The sequence below is a fragment of the Lacerta agilis genome, chromosome 15 (assembly GCF_009819535.1).
Source record: "Lacerta agilis isolate rLacAgi1 chromosome 15, rLacAgi1.pri, whole genome shotgun sequence".
NCBI classification, from domain to species: Eukaryota; Metazoa; Chordata; class Lepidosauria; order Squamata; family Lacertidae; genus Lacerta; species Lacerta agilis.
This window is the reverse complement of record NC_046326.1, coordinates 41502955-41522864: the sequence shown is the minus strand read 5'-3', so window position 1 is coordinate 41522864 and position 19910 is coordinate 41502955. Positions and strand designations below refer to the sequence as shown.

General features: G+C 48.4%; 1 protein-coding gene across 2 annotated transcripts in view; it reads left to right on the top strand.

Annotated features, from left to right (window-relative positions):
• The window catches only part of ABR (ABR activator of RhoGEF and GTPase), a 112515-nt gene that overhangs the window by 27771 nt on the left and 64834 nt on the right, over positions 1-19910 (top strand). For both annotated transcript variants that reach the window (XM_033172416.1, XM_033172417.1), the window contains exon 2: positions 14832-15034. In XM_033172416.1, coding sequence (XP_033028307.1) covers positions 14846-15034 — 189 coding nt within the window. In that variant the 5' untranslated portion in view covers positions 14832-14845. The remainder of the gene's footprint in view (positions 1-14831; positions 15035-19910) is intronic.

Sequence of the window (19910 nt, the reverse complement as noted above, 5' to 3'; positions counted from 1 at the left end):
TTCCACTGCCCTCAAATTTATTATTATTATTTAATTAAATTTGTATACTGCCCCCAGTAGCAGGGCTAGGCAGAGCGATGCTCTCCAGCTTCTGTGCACTACATCTCCCACCAGCTCCAACCAGAATGGTGAGTAGCCGGGCATGATGGGAGTTGTAGTCCAAAACATTTGTCTGGTATCATATTGGCTGATCCTGCTAAGTGTTATCCCCATCATCAAGAAACGCCTTCAGTGGCAGATTCCTTTCTCTTTTAAGCGTTTTGCTGTCATAAGGAGGACCAGTACCTTTAAAAAAATGTGTGTCGGAAAAAGCAGCAGTGTTTTGGAGTTATGGGGAGCAAAAACCCCTGATTTGTGGGCATCAAATGCCCTGTGACCAACATAACACATGCTTTCCATTTTTTTTGTATGCATAAATGAATACAGATATTGCTTGTGTGGATGTGCAGAAGGGTAAGCTTTCTTCTTAACCCGGATTCGAGGCAAGTTTAGCTTCCAGAAAGCCTTCTCCCTAGAATATTCACCCATGTCAAATATCCAGTGAATATTCAGAGCTTTTCAGAACTTGACAGTTGTCGATAGCAGGCAGCGGCTGGGAGGTCTGTGACACAGCCACCGTAGTGAAGCTAAGCAGGTTGAGGTCTGGTTCGCGGCTGGATGAGAGACCCCTTGGGAATAGCAGTCGAATGGAGTGTAATACAGTAAATAAGAAATAGTCCGTGCTAGTGCTTGACAGCTGATGGGCATCACATTGCTTGGATGTGGGGCCCGTCTGCCCTATGCGTTTAAAACCGTATCATGCCACTTTGAACAGTTATGGGTTCCCCCAAAGAATCCTGGGAGCTGTAGTTTGTTAAGGGTGCCGAGAATTGCTAGGAGGCCCCTATTCTCCTCACAGAGCTACAGTTCCCAGAGCGATTTAACAGTCAACTTCTCTTCCAGGAAATTCTGGGAACTGTAGGAGGAAATAGGGGACCACTCTCAGCACCCTCAACAAACTACAGTTCCCAGGATTCTTTGGGGGAAGCTATGGCAGTTCAGAGGGGTGGGACCAAGTTTCAAATGTATGGGGTAGGTAATGAATGCCTCGTGCTTGTTCCTTCTTTGACTCCAGCTCCCATCAGCCTCGGCTGCCAGCATGGTCAATGGTCAGGAATGATGGGAGCTGGAGTCCAGAGAGGAGGCCACAGCTCCCTTATCCCTCCCTATAGGTCATAGACCTATAGAATTGTAGAATTGGAGGGGAGCACGAGGACCATCTAGTCCAACCCCCTGCAATACAGGAATCTTTTTGCCCAATGCGGGACTCGAACCCACAACCCTGAGATTAAGAGTCTCCTGGTCTACTGACTGAGCTGAAGGGCACCATTCTCAGTTGCATGCAAGAGCTGGGGGAATGCCTCTATTTAGATGTCATTGGACTCCCAACTCCCAGAATCCACCATGGCTGATGGTCACAAATGATGGGAGTCTCTCCAAAATGGTGGGTGGGCAGAGGTTCTCCACCTTTCCTGAGACCCTCCCTAACCTCCAGGAGTTCTGTGCCCTATATGCTCCCACGAGGGAGGCCACCAACCAGGTCAGCTTTGAAAGGGGATGAGACAAACTCACGGAGGGAGGGCAAGGTTGTCCGTGGCTGCTGGGAAGTGTGGCCTAGTGGTTACAGCGCCGGGCGAGACCTGGGTTCAGATCCCCACCCAAGCCGCAAAGCTCGCTGTCTGTGACGTTGGGCCGGTCACTCGCCCTCAGCCTAACTAACCCGCCTCACGGGGTTGTCGTGTGAGGGTGAAATGGGGAGGAGGAGAATGATGGCAGCAAATGCCATGAATAAATACGTTCCGTCTCCTGTGTCGGAGGCAGTAAGTGCCTCTGGATACCCGTTGCTGGGGAAGCGCAAGCGGGAAGAGCATGCGCTGCTGCTGTTGCGCTCAGGTCCCTGCGCGGCTCTCCTTCCCTTCACCCGCCTCTGATTTCCCGCTCGCCCTGTTCTCTGCCCGCCTGTGCGAGCCTTTCCACAAGAGCTGTGCTGCTCCCTTGCTCCTTTGGGCCCTCTTAGGGCCGCACCGGTTACCGTGGAGCCATCCTTGGCCCAGGGACCTTTGGGAACTGTCTTCTCCGCTGGGCGGACGTGCGCTGGGAGCTGTTGTTTGCTGGCATGTTCCATCCTCCTGTGCTCTGTTTAAAAAGAAAACCTCCCTTTTCTTCCCTGGAGGTTTCGAACAAGATGGGTTGAGCTTGGTAACCCGGCTGGCAGGGGGAGAATAATCCAGCCAGCATTTGGTGGGAGAGGAGGAGGAGGAGGAAGAGGGGACTCTCAGAGCGCAGGAAGAGGGAGGCGGATCTTGGCCAATGCATGTTGGAGTGTGCACCTGTGTGCATTGCCATTTTTAAGCACGCAGCCCCTTTTAAAGGAGTGGGGGTAAAGGCTTCATGCAGCGGTTTAGCAAACGTGACAACAGCCTTACATGTTTATGTATATAGGAAGATAACACTGTTCATCATTTTATAAATCTCTTTAAAAATTTATTGCGTTTACATATAATCACATTACGTAACATCATAACCTCTTACTATATCTTTTTGGCTCAACTGAGCCTAACGAGTTCCCGCCCTCCCGTCTGATGGTTTACAAAATTAAACTTCACATCTTTACATTTCGCTTCGTTTCCTATCCTTGTTATATCATTACCTAAAATATTATATTACTCAACCTGAATAGGTAGCAATTCCATCTTACAAATCTTCAGGCAACCCTGCTAATGATGTTAATTGCTTACAGTTGACTTTCAAACATAATATAAATTTATTCTAGTCCTTTTGAAATAATAATAATAATAATAATAATAATAATAATAATAATAATAATAATAATTTATTTTTACCCCGCCCATCTGGCTGGGTTTGGAATGCTTGGTCTCACTGGTTCTGTATTCTTCCCGTCAGTTTCGCCAGTTCTGCAAAGTCCATCAGCTTCATAAATCTCTTTATTACGACTCCTATTAGTTTTAATTAATCATTTTAATTATTATTATTGCTTTGTTTCATGTATGAATCACTATTATTATTATTACTGTTTCGTTTCGTTTACAAATTGCTTTCTGTGAAGTGTCTCAATGTGATTTCACAGTACTGTTTTGGTGTTTTTTTTTAAAGACTCACATGCAGAACAATTGCACTCATATGCAAAAAGGGGAAATACGTTCTCAACTGCATGGTATATTTATATGCCATTATTGTTCTTTATTAAATTTGTATACCATCATAGACCCGCAGGTTTCAGGGCGGTTACAGCATAAAATCACAATACATTGGTACCTCTGGATGTGAATGGGATCCACTCCGGAGCCGCATTCGCATCCTGAGCAGAATGCAACCCGCAGTGCCACTTCTGTGCATGCGCGGGTTGTGATTCGGTGCTTCTGCGCATGCGCATGATTTCATTTGACGCGTCTGTGCATGCGCGAACCGCCAAACCCGGAAGTAACCTGTTCCGGTACTTCCGGGTTCGGCGCGTTCGTAACCTGTGCCGTTCGCAACCCGCAGCGATCATATCTAGAGGTATGACTGTATAAAAACACAAAATACATTTTAAAAAAGCAACCCAATAACCCCTCAAAACGTTTTAAAAGAGCATAGGATGTATATCAGCCGAAGGCCTGGTTAAGGAGGAACATTTTTTGCCTGGCACCTAAAGGTGTACAATGAAGGTGCCAGGCAACCATCCCCAGGGAGAGCATTCCATAGATGGGGAGCCACTGCAGAGAAGGCCCCGTTCTCGTGTTGCCCCCCCACACACCCCGACCTCACATGGAGGAGTCACACAAAGAAGGCCTCAGAAGATGATCTCAGGATCCGGGTAAATTCATATGGAAGGAATTAAAACCGATAGGTAGGCTAAAATAAATAAGTAAGACATTTGCATATATAAAACCAGTTTCAAATACATCTGGGTACCGACTGGGAGAACCCCCCCCCCTAAACTTAAAAACTTGCTTTAACCCTTTGATACCCCAACCTTTCTTAATTGCAAAACATCCTAAAATCTTCACGTTGGAGGTTTGGTACCACTCTGGAATATAGCTGAAATTATTCAGGATTTGAGATTTCAGCAGGGACTGAGACCTCCAGACATTTTCTGTATGATTTGCGTAGACTGAGAACCTGCAGCAGAACCATCGTTTTCAAGGCAGCCGTCCTCCTAAGCCTGGCAAATCTGGAACTATCCTAAATAATCAGATAGTCTTGGACTTCATTCTTTTCACCCACTTGCAACTGTGCTGTTTCTGTGTACCTATTTCTAGTTTACGGTTTCATTTTTCATCTTTTCATTTCCACCTGCTGTTATAACTGTTGTCTCTGTTTTATATACATCGGAAAACACAATGCACACAGACTCACAAAACCAGGCCTTCTTAACTGTAGAAAACTCCCCTCCCCAGCAAAAAGCAAAAGCATTTGGGGATCCAGTCCCTCTATAGGAATCCTGCTTTTCTTTACCTCCCTGCAACCTGCTGGGCCTCCACTGCTGCCCATTTTCCAGCCCTTTGAGATTCCTCCAAAGGTTCCCCTGCCAGAACCTGGTGCTCTAAATTCCATCTGTTTGCACAAAACAATTTTCGCGGCCAATTGAGTGTGCTACTGCCGCTGCTGCCGCCGCCGCCAGTTAACACTCATTAGTAATAAAACCTTATTTTTTTTACACTCTAATGAGCGTGGGATATTTCTCCTGCCTCCCCCTCCTTTTGCAGGGAATTTCTCTCTGCAGCTTATGTTGCTTTCGTTAATTCCATGGGTTTGTTTTATTTTATTTTAAAATCCCACCTCTTCTACAAAATGCTCAGGTCAGCCCTCCAGTTCCAGCCTCACGACGACCCTGTGAGGTAGGCTAGGCTGAGGAGGCAGTCGCTGGCCTGATGTTTCAGGGACCTTGCCTGACCATTCCAGGTTTTAATTCTGTTTATTCTTGGGGTTTTCCCCTCCCTACTGCAGCTTGTTCGGGGTGGGTTGGGGTCCAAAGCTTTCTGAATTTCTGATGGTTGAAATGCATCTCCCTTCCAAAAAAATAATAATGTTGGGAGGCATTCTTAAAACCCTCCAGTACAAATCATAGAATAGTAGAATTGTAGAGTTGGAAGGGATACCCAAAAGTCATCTAGTCCAACCCCTATGCAATGCAGGAATCTCAGCTAAACTAAAGCATCCCTGATAGATCACCATCGAAGGTAGATGTCACATGCTTTCCCCCATTTTAGCCCCACCCACCACTGGCACATGGCCCCCACAAAGTTCCCCTCAGGCCCCTGAGATGCCTTATCCCAGTGGTGGGTGGGGCCTGAAGGTAAAGTAGGCGGAGCAACAGATGTGACCCCCTCCCTTTTGTGATACAGTAGGCCACATTTCAAGCACACAAAGGGCTATATCTCTTTCTCCCTATACTATGTTAGCACTAGTCTGTCGTCACGCTGTTTTCAGTGGCTGTTTCCCAAGGTGCTAAAGGTAGGGGCAGGGGAAAGAGGAGGGGGGCAAGGGAAAAAAGAGGCGTGGGGGACTCCTGTCTGTAGAAAATGACTGAGGGTGGGTAAGGGCAGGCCTTGTTCTCTGTGAGAGAGGGGTCTAGACCTCTGGCGAGAGGGGGAAGAGAAAGGAAGCACTGTGGAAGGGGCTGGTGGAATTGGGTGGGGGTTAATAATGGTCCCCCACCCTCCCGGAGAGCCTGATCTGGAGTATGCCAAGGCAGGAACATGACTTGGGTTTTGTGTTCTGGGTGTCCTCCGTTTCTTTCAATGATTTCTTTCTCCCTCCGTCTGGGACGCAGTTCAGGAATTGCCACTCCGAATCCTACGCCCAGCTTGGCTCCTTGCCGTGACAAAGATAGCCCCGCGGAAAGTGGAAGGGGAAGCGAGTGTGAATTTATAAATGTTCTTGGCAGGCGAAATAATTTGGGCTTTCGGTGTGCGAATAATGCCGGGCGGAGGGTGTGCCAAGTACGCTCTGCACGCCTGAAACCTGAAAAGTGTTTGGCTGTGCCATCCTGTGGGGGGAGCGGTTGTGTGGCTTGCATTAATGATGCCTTGGGGAGGTCACAATTTGACTTCACCCCCACAGGTGCACTCCATTGTCTCTCGAGACAGACGGATGCCATTAAAAAATATGCCTGTTTTAATCAGGGGGCACCTTATTACTTGCACCATTGAAGCTGGGGTTGGGAAAGCGTAGGGTGGGGTGGGGAGGGGCTGAACGTGGACCTCAATACCTCTCTGTGCGGCCCTCAGGACACTCCCCCCCCCCCAAGCCACACACTGTACTGATTTGCACTTTCTTTGAGTGTTTTTGCCCGGCTGTAAAAGTCTCCCCTTGAACTCTGACCCTTCCTCCTTGCTTCCCTGGGTGAAGAAAGGTGTATATATGTAAATACAGAGTCCTTTGACTTGGCTGGGGTTGAAGTCTAGCTTGCTTTTCAAAGCTAAGAGTCGCAACACTTTCTTCTTCTACTTCTCCCTCTGGGCCTGCCCACCGTGAGCAAGTGGCCCCCACAAGACTGTCTGCAGGGGGGCATTAACCTTTGCAGCCCCAATCCCACCCTTCCCCATTGCTGCGATTTCTGTGGGTTGGGAGAGGACTGCCCCAGTTTCCAGCCTCCGTTTCGGAGCAGCCGCTTCACTCGCAAACCCAGCCCCAGTGCCAAGGAGACCTCTGGTGTTGGCATTAGCATTCAGGTTCTGCTTCTGACTTTGCTTTCCCCGCTCTGTGTCGCCTCGGGCTGCCTTTGGGGGGGGGAGTCAGGACAGAGCGAGGCTGTATTGACGGCAGGCGCTTGGCACTCCCAGCATGGCAAGTAGGGCAGAGGAAGTGAGGTGGGAAGGGTCTGGGCGAGGGCAGTTCCAGAGCTCAAAGGCCACCTGCATCTATCAAGAATTGCAAGTCCTTTTTTAAGGTCCCAGCAGTCCTTTTTTCTGGTAAGGTAAATAAAGGGGAGTTCCTGTTACTCAAATTTTGTTAAAAGTGCCGTGGCGCAGAATGGCTGCGGTAAAACAAGGCAATGGTGTTGCGTACAGGCGAGGCCATCACGCCCAAAGTGTCAGTGTTTTCAAGCTCCTTGAGTAGAGTGCCACTGAGCATGTTAAGAGTGCATGTGTTCAGGACCGAGGGAGCTATAGAACTCACTAGGACAGGACTCCGCAACCTTTTTCAGCCATGGGCCGGTCCACTGTCCCTCAGACCTTGTGGGGGGCCGGACTATATTTTTCTGGGGGGAAATGAAGGAATTCCTATGCCCCACAAATAACCCAGAAATGCATTTTAAATAAAAGCATACATTCTACTCATGTAAAAACACCAGGCGGGCGCCACAAATAACCCAGAGATGCATTTTAAATAAAAGGACACATTCTATTCATGTAAAAACACGCTAATTCCCGGACTGTCCGCGGGCCGGATTGAGAAGGCGATTGGGCCGCATCCAGCCCACGGGCCTTAGGTTGCCTACCCCTGCACTCGGGAGAGCAGTGATGGCCACTAATCTAGATGGCTTTCGAAAAGGATCAGGGCAATTCAGGGAGGAGAAGGCAATCGATGGCTAGCTTAGCCACCCAGGTTGTGGATTTGAGCCCCACGTTGGGTAAATGATTCCTGCATTGCAGGGGGTTGGACTAGATGATCCTCGGGGGTCCCTTTCAACACTATAGTTCTACGATACTTCACGATGGCTATGCTCTGCCTCCACGGTCAGAGGCGGCAGTGCTTCTGAATTCCTGTTGCTGGAAACCCCTGGAGGGGAGAGTGCTCTTGGGTTCGAATCCTGCTTGCGGGTTGGCCACTGTGAGAACAGGAGGCTGGGCTGGGTGGGTCATTGGCCTGATCCAGCAGGCTATCCTTATGTTCCTATAGAATAGTTAAGGGCTTTGTATGCACCAGGCATATTAAAGCACAGCTGAGGTTCCCTCCCAGCCAAGCAGTCTTGGTCTCATTTGCCATTTTTGTCTTCTCGCACTCCCCCCTCCCCAAAATATAAAGAATTGCAGAGTTCAGGTACAAACACTCCTCAGTGCCAGGCTACTGAAAGGGCGGGGGGCCATGCAGGGCCGGATCAACAAACCACCTCTTCATATTAACATGCAATGCAAGGAGCCGAGTTCGAAAGCAGTGGGGAACCAAGAGACGCCTCCGTCTGTATTACAGTTTTCACTGCTCAGCTGAAGTTTTAAAATGACTTCTGAACGGCAGGGAGAAAAGAAAGATTAGACGAGGTTCCCTTAACAGGTCCAGGCATTAACCTCACTGCTTGCAAACGGAGATCGAGAAAGCACTCTTGCAAGCTAGTTATTGTTTTTTTGGGGGGTGGATCAAACAGCCAAATGGGAAATAAATGTTGGGGGGATTCCCCACGGAGGAAGGGGCTGGATGGAATGAAAAAGGATTTCAGGGGATTCAGAGAGTCAAAAAAATGGGCCATCTGTCTTGGTGTTGCCCATACTAAGTGGCAGCGATTCTCCGGGGCTTCAGACAGGAGTCTTTTCCCCACAGCCCTGCCTGGAAATTTTTTTCGGTGATTGAAGCTACGCAAAGCAGCTGCTCTGTCATTGGGTTGAGACCTCTCCCCTGAATTAAACCAAGATTCCAGTCCTCATGGTTCGGAATTAAAGGCTGGCTTAAACAGGGACATGCTGAGAAAGGCAGTGACTGGCTCCCCAAGTCGCAGAAGAAGCCTCAAGGCTGAATGGGGATTTGAACCCTGGTCTCCCCCAAGTCCTAGTCTGGTGCTCCATAACCCCTTTACCACGACTGGAATCGTGTGGGGCAGGCAGGCTGAGAGCTACACCCAGTTCTGGCCCTCGAGAACAGATGCCTGGGCTCCGCATCCCTTAATCGCTTCGGTGAGCGTATTCCGCACCCGGTCCCGGTTGGTGGATCAAGCAGAAAGACGAACCACCACCTCAGAGTAGATCTTGATAGGCCTGAAAACTCCTCGTTCCGTTGCCTTGGTTGGATCTCAGCAGGCGGGAGTATTATCTAACCTCTGGGTGGAAAGGGAGAGGGGGACATCTTCCTCCGGCCCACCCGCCTCACCCCAGGAATTGGGGGGGGGGGACCGACCCTCCTGGCTTTCCCTCTTAACGCCCCACCCCACCCCTTTTGCTACAAAGGCTGATTAGGGTGCTGGTTGGGGAGGAGGCGCAGCATCGTCCCACCCTCATCCGTGTGGGCACCTGAGTGGCTTTTACAGCTGCAGGAATTGCATCACTGTGGGATGCGGTAGGAGGCGGTTGCCGTGGTGACGGCACAGGCCTCAAGCTGCTAGCAGGGAGCGTTGCGTGGGATCGCGATGGGGAGGCGGGCGCTAAAGCAGAAGGGCAGGGGGAGTGGGGGTTTTTTTCGGGGGTGGGTGGGTTTCACAGCAGAGCCTCGGAGATGATCCTGGCAACAGACTGTGCTTGAATGGGAGCTTTAATAGGCAACCTAACGGCCTCTAGGTGTTTCGAACTACAGTTCCCGTCCTCACGGCCGTGTTTGCTGTTGGGAGTTGTAGTCTGACAACATCTGGATGGTGCCAGGTGGGCAAAGGCTGCTCTGGGGGTCCTCCAGATGTAGTTAGATTCCCATCTCGCTAAAGCATGAGACTCTTAATCTCAGAGTTGTGGCTTCAAGCGCCACGTTGGGCAAAAGATTCCTGCGTTGCAGAGGGTTGGATTGGATGACCCTCGGGGCCCCTTTCACCTTTACAATTCTGTGATGCTATCTCCACTAACGGCCAGTGTGATGAGAGGTGTAGCCCAGCAAAGTCTGGAAAGCACCCAGTTTGCTCCCCCTGTTTTTATGGAGAAAGCCTTGTCTGAAAGAGCAAATTCACATAAAAATTAAGGTTTGCAGCCGGGCAGAAGTAGAGGTCGAATGATGAAGTGCGGCCTGCTCTTGCTAAATTTATGCCCTTCTGTAACACTACTGGAACCCCGTCAGCTTAGAGATAATTGAAAAGATATCTGCCTCGGTGCCTTGAATCAGTGACTGCAAAGGAATAATAATAATAATAATAATAATAATAATAATAATAATAATAGGAATAAGGATACTGATAGGGGTATTGTTGTTGCCACTGTTCTCCTTTTGAAAGGAGGTGGCCAAAAATTGTTCCTCTTTCTCTTGGGGATTTTTGTTTTGTGGCCTCTTAATTGTTTTCTGGGAAGAAGGGAACTGCTGTCACACCTTCATTGTTCTGCCCTGGGGAAGAGGATTTGGGATGCAAAGCTCAACCCTCAAATTTCCCTAGGACGGAGATAATGAGAGCACAGTTCAACACTTGGCACATTTGCATGTTGCTCCATGACTCTCCCAGAATGTTGCAAGTTCTCTGGAAATGCGCAGAAGCGTCACTAAACTCTCATATTACACTGCAGTAAACTGGGTCAATTGGTATGTTACCTGGAGAGTCACCCACATCTTGTGGCATGGGCAAGAGCATCAGAAGAGAGCCTGGCTGCTGGTGGATCGGGCCAGTGGCCCATCTAGCCCTGCATCCCGCTCTCACAGAATCATGAGGACTAGTAACTTGCCTCTTGAAAACAAAAGCGAGCTTCTCTGAAAGCTGAATTCTGCATCTAGTGTCAAAGGCAAGAACCTAAGAACAGCCTGCTGGATCAGGCCAGTGGCCAATCTAGACCAGCACCCTCTTCTCACAGAGGTAGGTTGGCCCGAGAGACAGTGACCGGTCCCATTCTCACCCAGAAAGCGCTGCAGCCGGGGCAGGATCTGAACCCTGGATCTTAATGTCTGGCACCCTTAACCACTACACCAACCTGGTGCCCTCCAGATGTTTGGAACTAGAACTCCCACAATTCATCTTGTGAAATGCCCTGAAATGCCTTTGGATGAAGGGTGATATATAAATCCTAATAATAATAATAATAATAATTAATAATGAAATCAGAACTGCTTCCACAACAAAGCTGTTGCGTTTGAGGAGACTTCTGGCAACGCGAAAACCTGAAACTGCATTCACACATTCAGATCATCCCTTCCACCTCCGCCCAACCCCCATGAATTTCAGAGGCAGGATAAATTATGCAGTGCAATTCAACATGTTTCATTGGGCCCGACTGATGCGAGGTGGAGATGTTGCTTGTGTGTGGGGGGGGGGTTGTTTTTAACCATCAGTTTTGCAGAATCGGGGTGGGTTTCCTGCTTCACCCCCAAGCACACAGGAACCCGATCATATTTCTGATGTGATTTGGGGGCGGGAGTGGCCCCTGTTTTCCACCCCTCCCTATAACGCAGCCTTCTTCTCGAAAGAAGCGTCTCAGTCCTGGCCTGGACTTGCCACAGCTAACTGGCACAAAGCATCGGGCTCCAAGGCGGCGGATTCAAGGACGCGTGGTTAATTGTGCAAAAGTGGGGAAGTGTGTCAGGCTGTTGGGGAGGGGGAGCGAGCAGGGGCCGCACGCCTGACTGACTGGGATGCTCCAGGAGGTAATAATGCGCTAATGTGAGAGGAGGGAGTTGGCGCCTCTGGGGAGGGGGAGAGGCGGGGGGGGCAGCTGCCCCCCCCCGCCCACTTTCTTGTTTTCTCACATCTGCATTGTGTTCATCTGGGTGGCTTATTTTTGCAGAACGGGGTCTTGGCACAGACTCTCTGTGCGTAATAATAATAATAATAATAATAATAATAATAATAATAATAATATATTAATTCTACCCTGCCCATCCGGCTGGGTCTCCCCAGCCACTCCGGGCGGCTTCCAACAGAAGGTTAAAAATACATTAAAACATGAGTTACTAAAAACTTGGACCCAGGTGGCGCTGTGGGTTAAACCACTGAGCCTAGGGCTTGCTGATCAGAAGGTCGGTGGTTCGAATCCCTGCCACGGGGTGAGCTCCCGTTGCTCGGTCCCAGCTCCTGCCCACCTAGCAGTTCGAAAGCACGTCAAAGTGCAAGTAGATGAATAGGTACCGCTCCGGCGGGAAGGTAAACGCCGTTTCCGTGCGCTGCTCTGGTTCTCCAGAAGTGGCTTTGTCATGCTGGCTACATGACCTGGAAGCTGTCTGTGGACAAACGCCAGCTCCCTCGGCCTGTAGAGCGAGATGAGCACCGCAACCCCAGAGTCGGACACGACTGGACCTAATGGTCAGGGGTCCCTTTACCTTTATTAAAAACTTCCCTAAACAGGGCTGCCTTCAGATGTCTTCTAAAAGTCAGATAGTTGTTTATTTCTTTGACCTCTGATGGGAGGGTGTTCCACAGGGCAGGTGCCACTACTGAGAAGGCCCTCTGCCTGGTTCCCTGTAACTTCGCTTCTTGCAGAAGGCCCACGGGGCTGGACCTCAGTGTCCGGGCAGAACGATGGGGATGGAGACGCTCCTTCAGGTATACAGGACCGAGGCCGTTTAGGGCTTTAAAGGTCAGCACTAACACTTTGAATTGTGCCCAGAAATGCACAAGAGTCCGTGCCATGCAGGAAACCCCAATTTCCTTTCCCAGAGATGGGATGGGGCATAGCTGAGTTGCCTCTGCCTGGCTTCGGTCTGGGGTAAGACCCACCAGGGCAGCCTTTGCCCAACCGGGTGCCCTCCGAGGCAACTGGCATCAGCCCCCCTTGATGGCCGAACCATGTGGGGGCTGGCAGGTGTAGGAGGAGGCATCTGGGGGGCTGGCAGGAGGTGTCGGCAAGAACAGGGCCTTGCCAGAGAAAGGTCCCTGTTTTGGCCCCTAGTGATGCCCACTGTGGCAGGCTAGCTGCTGCTATAAGAGGGGTGCTCCCTGGGAAAAGTGAGGGGCTAGGGGAAGTGACACCAGAACCCCGCCCACCGATGCTTATAAAAGGGGGAAGGGGCTTTAATAGCCAGGTGACAATTCAGGTGTGAGAGGTTTATGGCGGTGGCTCAGAATACAGGCAAGCCCACCTTGACGTTCCAAGTCACCGTACGTTTAAGTGAAATTGCGTATATTTCGGACGATGGTCTGAAATGGCTGGGCAAATCCGGGAAAAGGAACCTGAAATGGGAAAATTTACAATATCCAGACTCCGAGGTGGCAGCTCGGGGGCAAGGGACATGGAATTAAGATTTTTACAAGAAGAAGGAGAAAAAGGAACGGAGGAGCCCAGAATGGAGATGAGGAACGCCCTGAGGCTCGATGCTGGGTTTGTTGTGGATGCTGCCTGGATCTGTGGACACTCAGAGGAAGACAATTGGAGATCTGGTTTTGGAGAAAGACAGAAAAAGACAATGGATAGAGGGGGAGTGGGTTGAAGTATTAAATGTATAATCTAAATGGTCTGCCATGGTATCCGAAATCGGAGTGTGAAGTCTGTTAATTACAAGTTTATTCTAAATAAGTAAGGAGATATTGAATTTTAAGTTAAAAGCAGCATGATAAAGGACAGAAGAAATAAGATTAGCTACAAGAATATCTGGTTATGATTTAGGTTATAATGCAAAGACTGAGATAAGTATGTTTTCTTTTTTTTTTAAGCAAAGTTAAATCTTTTTATAGAGAAAAGTTGTTAAGGAAATAGTATATTGAATTAAAACCGAAGGTGAAAAGGCGGGGGAAGTCAAACGTCAAGATTCAGAACTAGATTTTTTTTTTGTAAGGTATATAAATAAGAAGAAGAATCCTGACTTTATGTGTATTTGTATTTGTTTTTGTATTTGTAGGTGTGGGGTTGGGTTTGTGTTATATTATGAAAATGCTAATAAAATTTTGTTAAAAAAAAAAAAGAAATTGCGTATATTTGAAACATGGTTGGGTAATCCTGCAAACAACCCCGTTCTGCCCCTTTTCCTGATGTTTCCGGGACTCTTCACTTCTGAGATTGGTGCAATGTGCGCATGCTGTCAGTCATACACATATTGAATGCACATAAATGGGGGTTGCCTGTACGATTCTGATTTTCTTAATGAACATATTAGTCCTCTCTTCTTTTTTCACAGAAGTAACTCAAATTGACTTACAACAAATTTCAATATTATTATTCAACTTATTAGTCACTTCTTTTTTTAATAGAAGTAACTCAAGCTTGTTGTTCAGTTGTTCAGTCATGTTCGACTCTTCGTGACCCCATGGACCAGAGCATGCCAGGCACTCCTGTCTTCCACTGCCTCCCGCAGTTTGGTCAGAATCATGTTGGTAGCTTCGAGAACACTGTCCAACCATCTCATCCTCTGTCGTCCCCTTCTCCTTGTGCCCTCCATCTTTCCCAACATCAGGGTCTTTTCTAGGGAGTCTTCTCTTCTCATGAGGTGGCCAAAGTCTTGGAGCCTCAACTTCAGGATCTGCCCTTCCAGTGAGCACTCAGGGCTGATTTCTTTAAGGATGGATAAGTTTGATCTTTTTGCAGTCCATGGGACTCTCAAGAGTCTCCTCCAGCACCAGAATTCAAATGCATCAATTCTTCGGCGATCAGCCTTCTTGATGGTCCAGCTCTCACTTCCGTACATCACTACTGGGAAAACCATAGCTTTAACTATACGGACCTTTGTCGGCAAGGTGATGTCTTTGCTTTTTAAGATGCTGTCCAGGTTTCTCCCAAGAAGCAGGCGTCTTTTAATTAATTTACAACTAATCAATAACAACATTCTGGCAATAATGCTATGCCAATGTGGCGGTTAGAGTGTCAGACTAGGATATCTGGGAGAGACCAGAGTTTGAATCCCCTCTTGGGCATGAAGCCTACTGGGTGTGTGACCTTGGGCCACAGTGCCTGCCTCTCAGCCTCTATCCCTACCTCACAGGGTTGTTGTGTGGGATTAAACGCGGAATGCCGCCTTGGAGAAAGAGGCCCAGAGCTCACCGTCAGACTTTGAGTGACCAGCCCCTCTCTCTCTGGTCCTGTTGACAGATTTCAACTATGGCATGGAGGATTATGACGCCGAGGGGAACGAAGAGCCCAAGGTCCCCCCGGGGGGTTCGGAGACCATGCCCTACATCGATGAGTCGCCCACCATGTCGCCTCAGCTCAGTGCCCGTGGACAAGAGGGCGGGAACGGCGGAGACGGGTGCGAGAGCCTCTCGCCCACCCCAGCGGATGGACTGGGGACTGTGGTAAGTGGTTGGGGGGTCCGGGCAGAAATGCCCCCCCCTTTGTTGTTGCCGTTGGTGATGGTTTATTATGCGTTGCTATGATAGCGTTCGACGTTTGAAGTGCTTCACATTTACCGAGTCAGGCGGCTTGCCCACCTAGCTCAGTATTGTCCGCACTGACCGGCAGCAGCTCTCCGGGGTTCCAGGCAGGGAGTAATTTTCCAGCCCCGCTTGGAGAGGAGTTCCATAGTTTTAACTGTGTTCTGTGTGAAGAAGTCATTTCTGTGGGACAGATTGTGGAGGTGGGGGGCAGACGTGATGGGTGACCCCCCCCCACTCTTTTTGCTGTTTAAATTTGAGCATGGGAGAGGCAGGCCCAGCTTTAAAACCTGGCTGGTGCTGTGTTTGTTTTATTTGTTTAATGTGTCTAATTCGGCGATTCTCCCGTGCACCCCAGTGCTGGAGCAGGTCTTGGGACATTTGCATTTTTAAAACCCAACAACTGATTAGGTGTTGCAGAGGTGAAAAGGGCTTTGCAGAGTTGCTTTGCATGTTGTGAAAGGCAGGTGCGGTGGAAATATGATCTCAAACCTTATTATGGAAAGGCACCAGAGCCACGTTTGCAGGGTGCTATTGGCCAGCATCTGGGAAGACTCTCCTCCTAGACCCACCCAAGGGTGTGCGGCTACCATAAGCAGTTTGATGCCCTCTCAACAGCTTCAATCTTGCTACAGGTGCCACAAAATACCCGTTCTGCATTTGTAAGAACTCCATCTTCCACTGCAGCAGCACCTGCCCTTTGGAACTCCCTGTCTATTGACACCAGGCAGGAGCCTTTACTGTACTCTGTTCTGTGCCTGATTAAAACCTTTCTGTTTTGGCAAGCCTATCCAGTTACCTGGAATTTAGCACTTTTCAATTTATTGCTTATTTTAATTTTTTTTGAATGTTTTAAACTATTGCGGATAATTGTTTTCATTGAATTGCAGGGGGGTTGGACTAGATGACCCTTGGGTCCCTTCCGACTCTTAAGATTCTATATACTGTCATTTTAATATTTTCTTTTTTTTCTTTTTGGTAAACTGCTTTGAGGGTTTGTTTTGTATTTTTGCAATCCAGAGGTATATGAATTTTATGAAATAAATAAAATAAGTGGGTGGGGGGGACCTCCGATATGAACATGGCAGAAGGCTGCGGTGCGAGGGTACCCTCTTGGTCTTGGGTGCTTGCTGTTTCCTCTTCTTCATCTGGCCCTGAAGCCTTGGGCAGAAGCCTCTTTCACAGTCTGCGACCTGGGAAGGCAAGGAAGGGCCAGGACTCAGCACCTGATCTGCATGCAGAAGGTCGCAGGTTCGATCCCCGGCATCTCCTGGTGGGGCTGTTGATGTTGCTGCCCGTCCGTGCGGGAAATAGTGAGCTGGATGGACTCAGGTTCTCGCTCAGTATAAAGCAGCTTCCCTTTAAATCAGTCCTTATTACAGAAGCATGAGGACCAGAATTTTGCCGCCTGAAATCCTGGACAGCTGCTGCCAGTTAGTGTAAGCAATACTGAGGTAGATGGTATACAGGTGAAACTCGAAAAATTAGAATATCGTGGAAAGGTTCATTTCTTTCAGTAATTCAACTTAAAAGGTGAAACTAATATATGAAATAGTCTCATGACATGCAAAGCGAGATATGTCAAGCCTTTATTTCTTATAATTGAGATGATTATGGCGTACAGCGGAGGAGAACCCCAAATTAACCATTTCAACTTTGGGGTTTTCATCAGCTGTGTGCCATAATCATCACAATTATAACAAGCAAAGGCTTGACATATCTCACTTTGCATGTCACGAGTCTATCTCCTATATTAAACTCCAGTAGCTAATGAAAACAATTGCTTACATAAGTGGATTTTTCCACAATATTCTAATTTTTCGAGTTTCACCTGTAAGGCCAGGTCTTCCTTTTAAAGTCTCAGGAGGACACCAACCTCCCTGTGATCTGGGCTCCTTGCCCCACCTGGTGGCCATAATGAGGTACCACACTGCTTTTTTCCCTTAAGGTTTCTGATTACACACCTGTCCCCCATATGTATGGGGTGTGTGTGTGTGTGTTGCAGCACCAGGGTTTTTGTTGTGGGGAGCCAGCAAAAGAAAAGCCCTGCAACCCACGCAGAAAATAGCTTTCCTTTGTTGAGGCAGAGGCCCCATAGCTGAGGGGATTTGCAAGCCTTAAAACCCACAAATCCTCCCTCCTGGTCCCTTGCCGTTAACTCTTAGACTCCCACGTTGTCCTGGGTGTAAACTGCTGTGGCTGGCTTTGAGGCCCCCTTCACGACCGTCACAGAGCTGTGGCCTCATCCTGTCTCATCCACCTACTCCTTCATATTCCCTGCACTGGCTCCTTCTTCTCCCGGTTTTGTCTTGGCTTCAAGTCTCTAGTCCTCATTGTCTTTGCTGTTTTTTTTTCTTTTAAGGATCCATACTACTTATCCCTCACTATGCTCTCTCTTCTCCCTCCACTGCCCAACTCTGCCTCTCCTGCCCCCCCCCCCCGATTCTCCACACAAATCCTTTCCTCGAGGGGCAGGTAAAACTACACATTATGTTAAATGCGCTTTTTGTGTGATTTCAAGCATGTTTTAATCTGTTTTTAATATATTGCTTATTTTTATTTATTTTTTAATGTTTTAAAACTATTGTGGCTAATTGTTTTCGTTGCATTGCAGGGGGTTGGACTAGATGACCCTTGGGTCCCTTCCGACTCTTTAAGATTCTATGATCTGTTGCTTTAATATTTTATCCCTTTTTCAGTAATCTGCTTTGAGGGTTTGTTTTGTATCCTTGCAATCTGGAGGTGTATGAATTTTATGAAATAAATAAAACAAGCAAGGAGAAACATCTGATATGAACATGGCTGAAGGCTGCAGTATGAGGCTACCCCCCTGGTCTTTAGTGCTTGCTGTTTAATAATAATAATAATAATAATAATAATAATAATAATAATAATAATAATAATAATAATAATAATAATAATAAATATATTATTTGTATCCTGCCCATCTGGCTTAGTTTCCACTGCCCAGCTCTGCCTCTCCTCCCCCCCGCATTCCCCACACAAATCCTTTCCTTAAGGTGAAGGTAAAACCACACAGTATGTCAAATGCGGTTTTTGTGTAATTTCACATGTCCTGATCAGGATCGTGGCATAGGTGAGAAGTGGGCGTCACCTTTTTGCCATGTGCTGTCGTCCCAGAATAAAATTGCTCCCCCATGTAATATATATGGCACCCACGAGAGTGATGACCGCAGGCCAGTCACAGCCGGTGGCCTTCAGCCCGGGGGGGGGGGGGCGGTCCATAGAGTCAGGGCCGTGCATGCAGACGGCCTTTTGCAGCCATCAAGTTTCTAGCCCTTATGGATGTCAATGGATTCTAGAGAAAGCGTAATGGCCGGCGGGGGGACCAGAGGACTGCTGATGGCTCTGTTCAGGAAAATTACTACGAGGGAGGCAAAATAGTGTAAAGACACACAAACAGCCTGCTTGACACACCTGTTGTATTTCATGGTAGTCCAAGCGTACTGCAAGGAAACGATGACACGGGGGCACTGGTAGTGCTGGTTTTCCTGTAAGTCTACTGTTTGATTGGAAAACGATAAAAATGGTTTTAAAATAAAATAAGCAGAAATTCATTGCAGTGTGACTTACATGGGACCAGGCAGAGAATGTCCTGCTGAACTGGCACAGGGTGGTGATTTATTTAGAGGTGTTTAGGCAGAAACACAGCAACCCTGTGAAGGTAGTTTTGGCTGAGAGGCAGCGAGTGGCCCAAGGTCACCCAGTGGGGATTTGAACCCTGCCGTGGTTGCGTCCTGTATTAAGCGGGGTGCTGATGGGGGTGGGCTAGAGGACCTCTGAGGGGCTCCCCAACTCTGTGCTTCTATGCAGCGGCTTGCTCTTTTTTGCATTTCTTCATTGCGGTTTCCTCCAAAGTGTTGCCTTGTTCTCCCCCGCTTCTCTTGCAACAACCCTGTGAGGTAGGCCACAGGCTAGGTTGAGAGAAGCCGATTGTCGGCCAGAGAGTGAGAAGCTGAGTTTTCTCTCCTCCTTCCCAGCTCCATGTCCAACACAAGGGCGTAAGAGGAGCTTGCTGGATCAGGCCAATCTCTCCCCTCCTGTGGTCTTCAGAAGCATCGCTGCCTTCGACCGTGGAGGTAGAGCATAGCCATCCAGGCTACTAGCCATCGATAGCCCTTCCTCCTCCATGAATTTGTCTCATCCTCTTTAAAAGCCATCTGAGTTGGCGACCGTCACTGCCTCTTGTGGGAGGGAGTTCCATAGGTTAACCACATGAAGAAAGATGTTCTTCTGTCTGTCCTGAACCCTCCAACATTCAGCTTAACTGGACAATTTCCTGGTGTTAGGAGTGATCCTCTTTGGCGCCACAATGGCTGGATTTTGGACTGCCATGGTGCAGAATTTAATCTCCCCTGCCCAAACACTACTTTCTTCTTCTTCTTCTTCTTCTTCTTCTTCTTCTTCTTCTTCTTCTTCTTCTTCTTCTTCTTCTCCCTATGTTCCCAGAGCAGGTTACAACATTAAAACACAATATAAAAACCCATTTAGTAGCACAGTTTCATTTTACACAAGATCACTGGTTCGTCAAGGTGGACTTGTGAATTTTTGCAGGGAGTGAAATTGGCCAGGAAGGAGTATATTTGTTCAGAGGCTGTGGGAAAAGAAGGCTGTTCTTCTCTCCCCCCTGGCCAGCTCCCCAGAGCAGCAGAAAGAGCCTCCTATGCAAACTCTGTGGTCTGTGGTTTCCCCTTTTTTTTCCTGGTTGCAGATGAGAAGGCTTCTGTTTTTTTCTTTGCTGCCTCTGGGTCTCTACAGCTGTGTGCAATCCACGGCT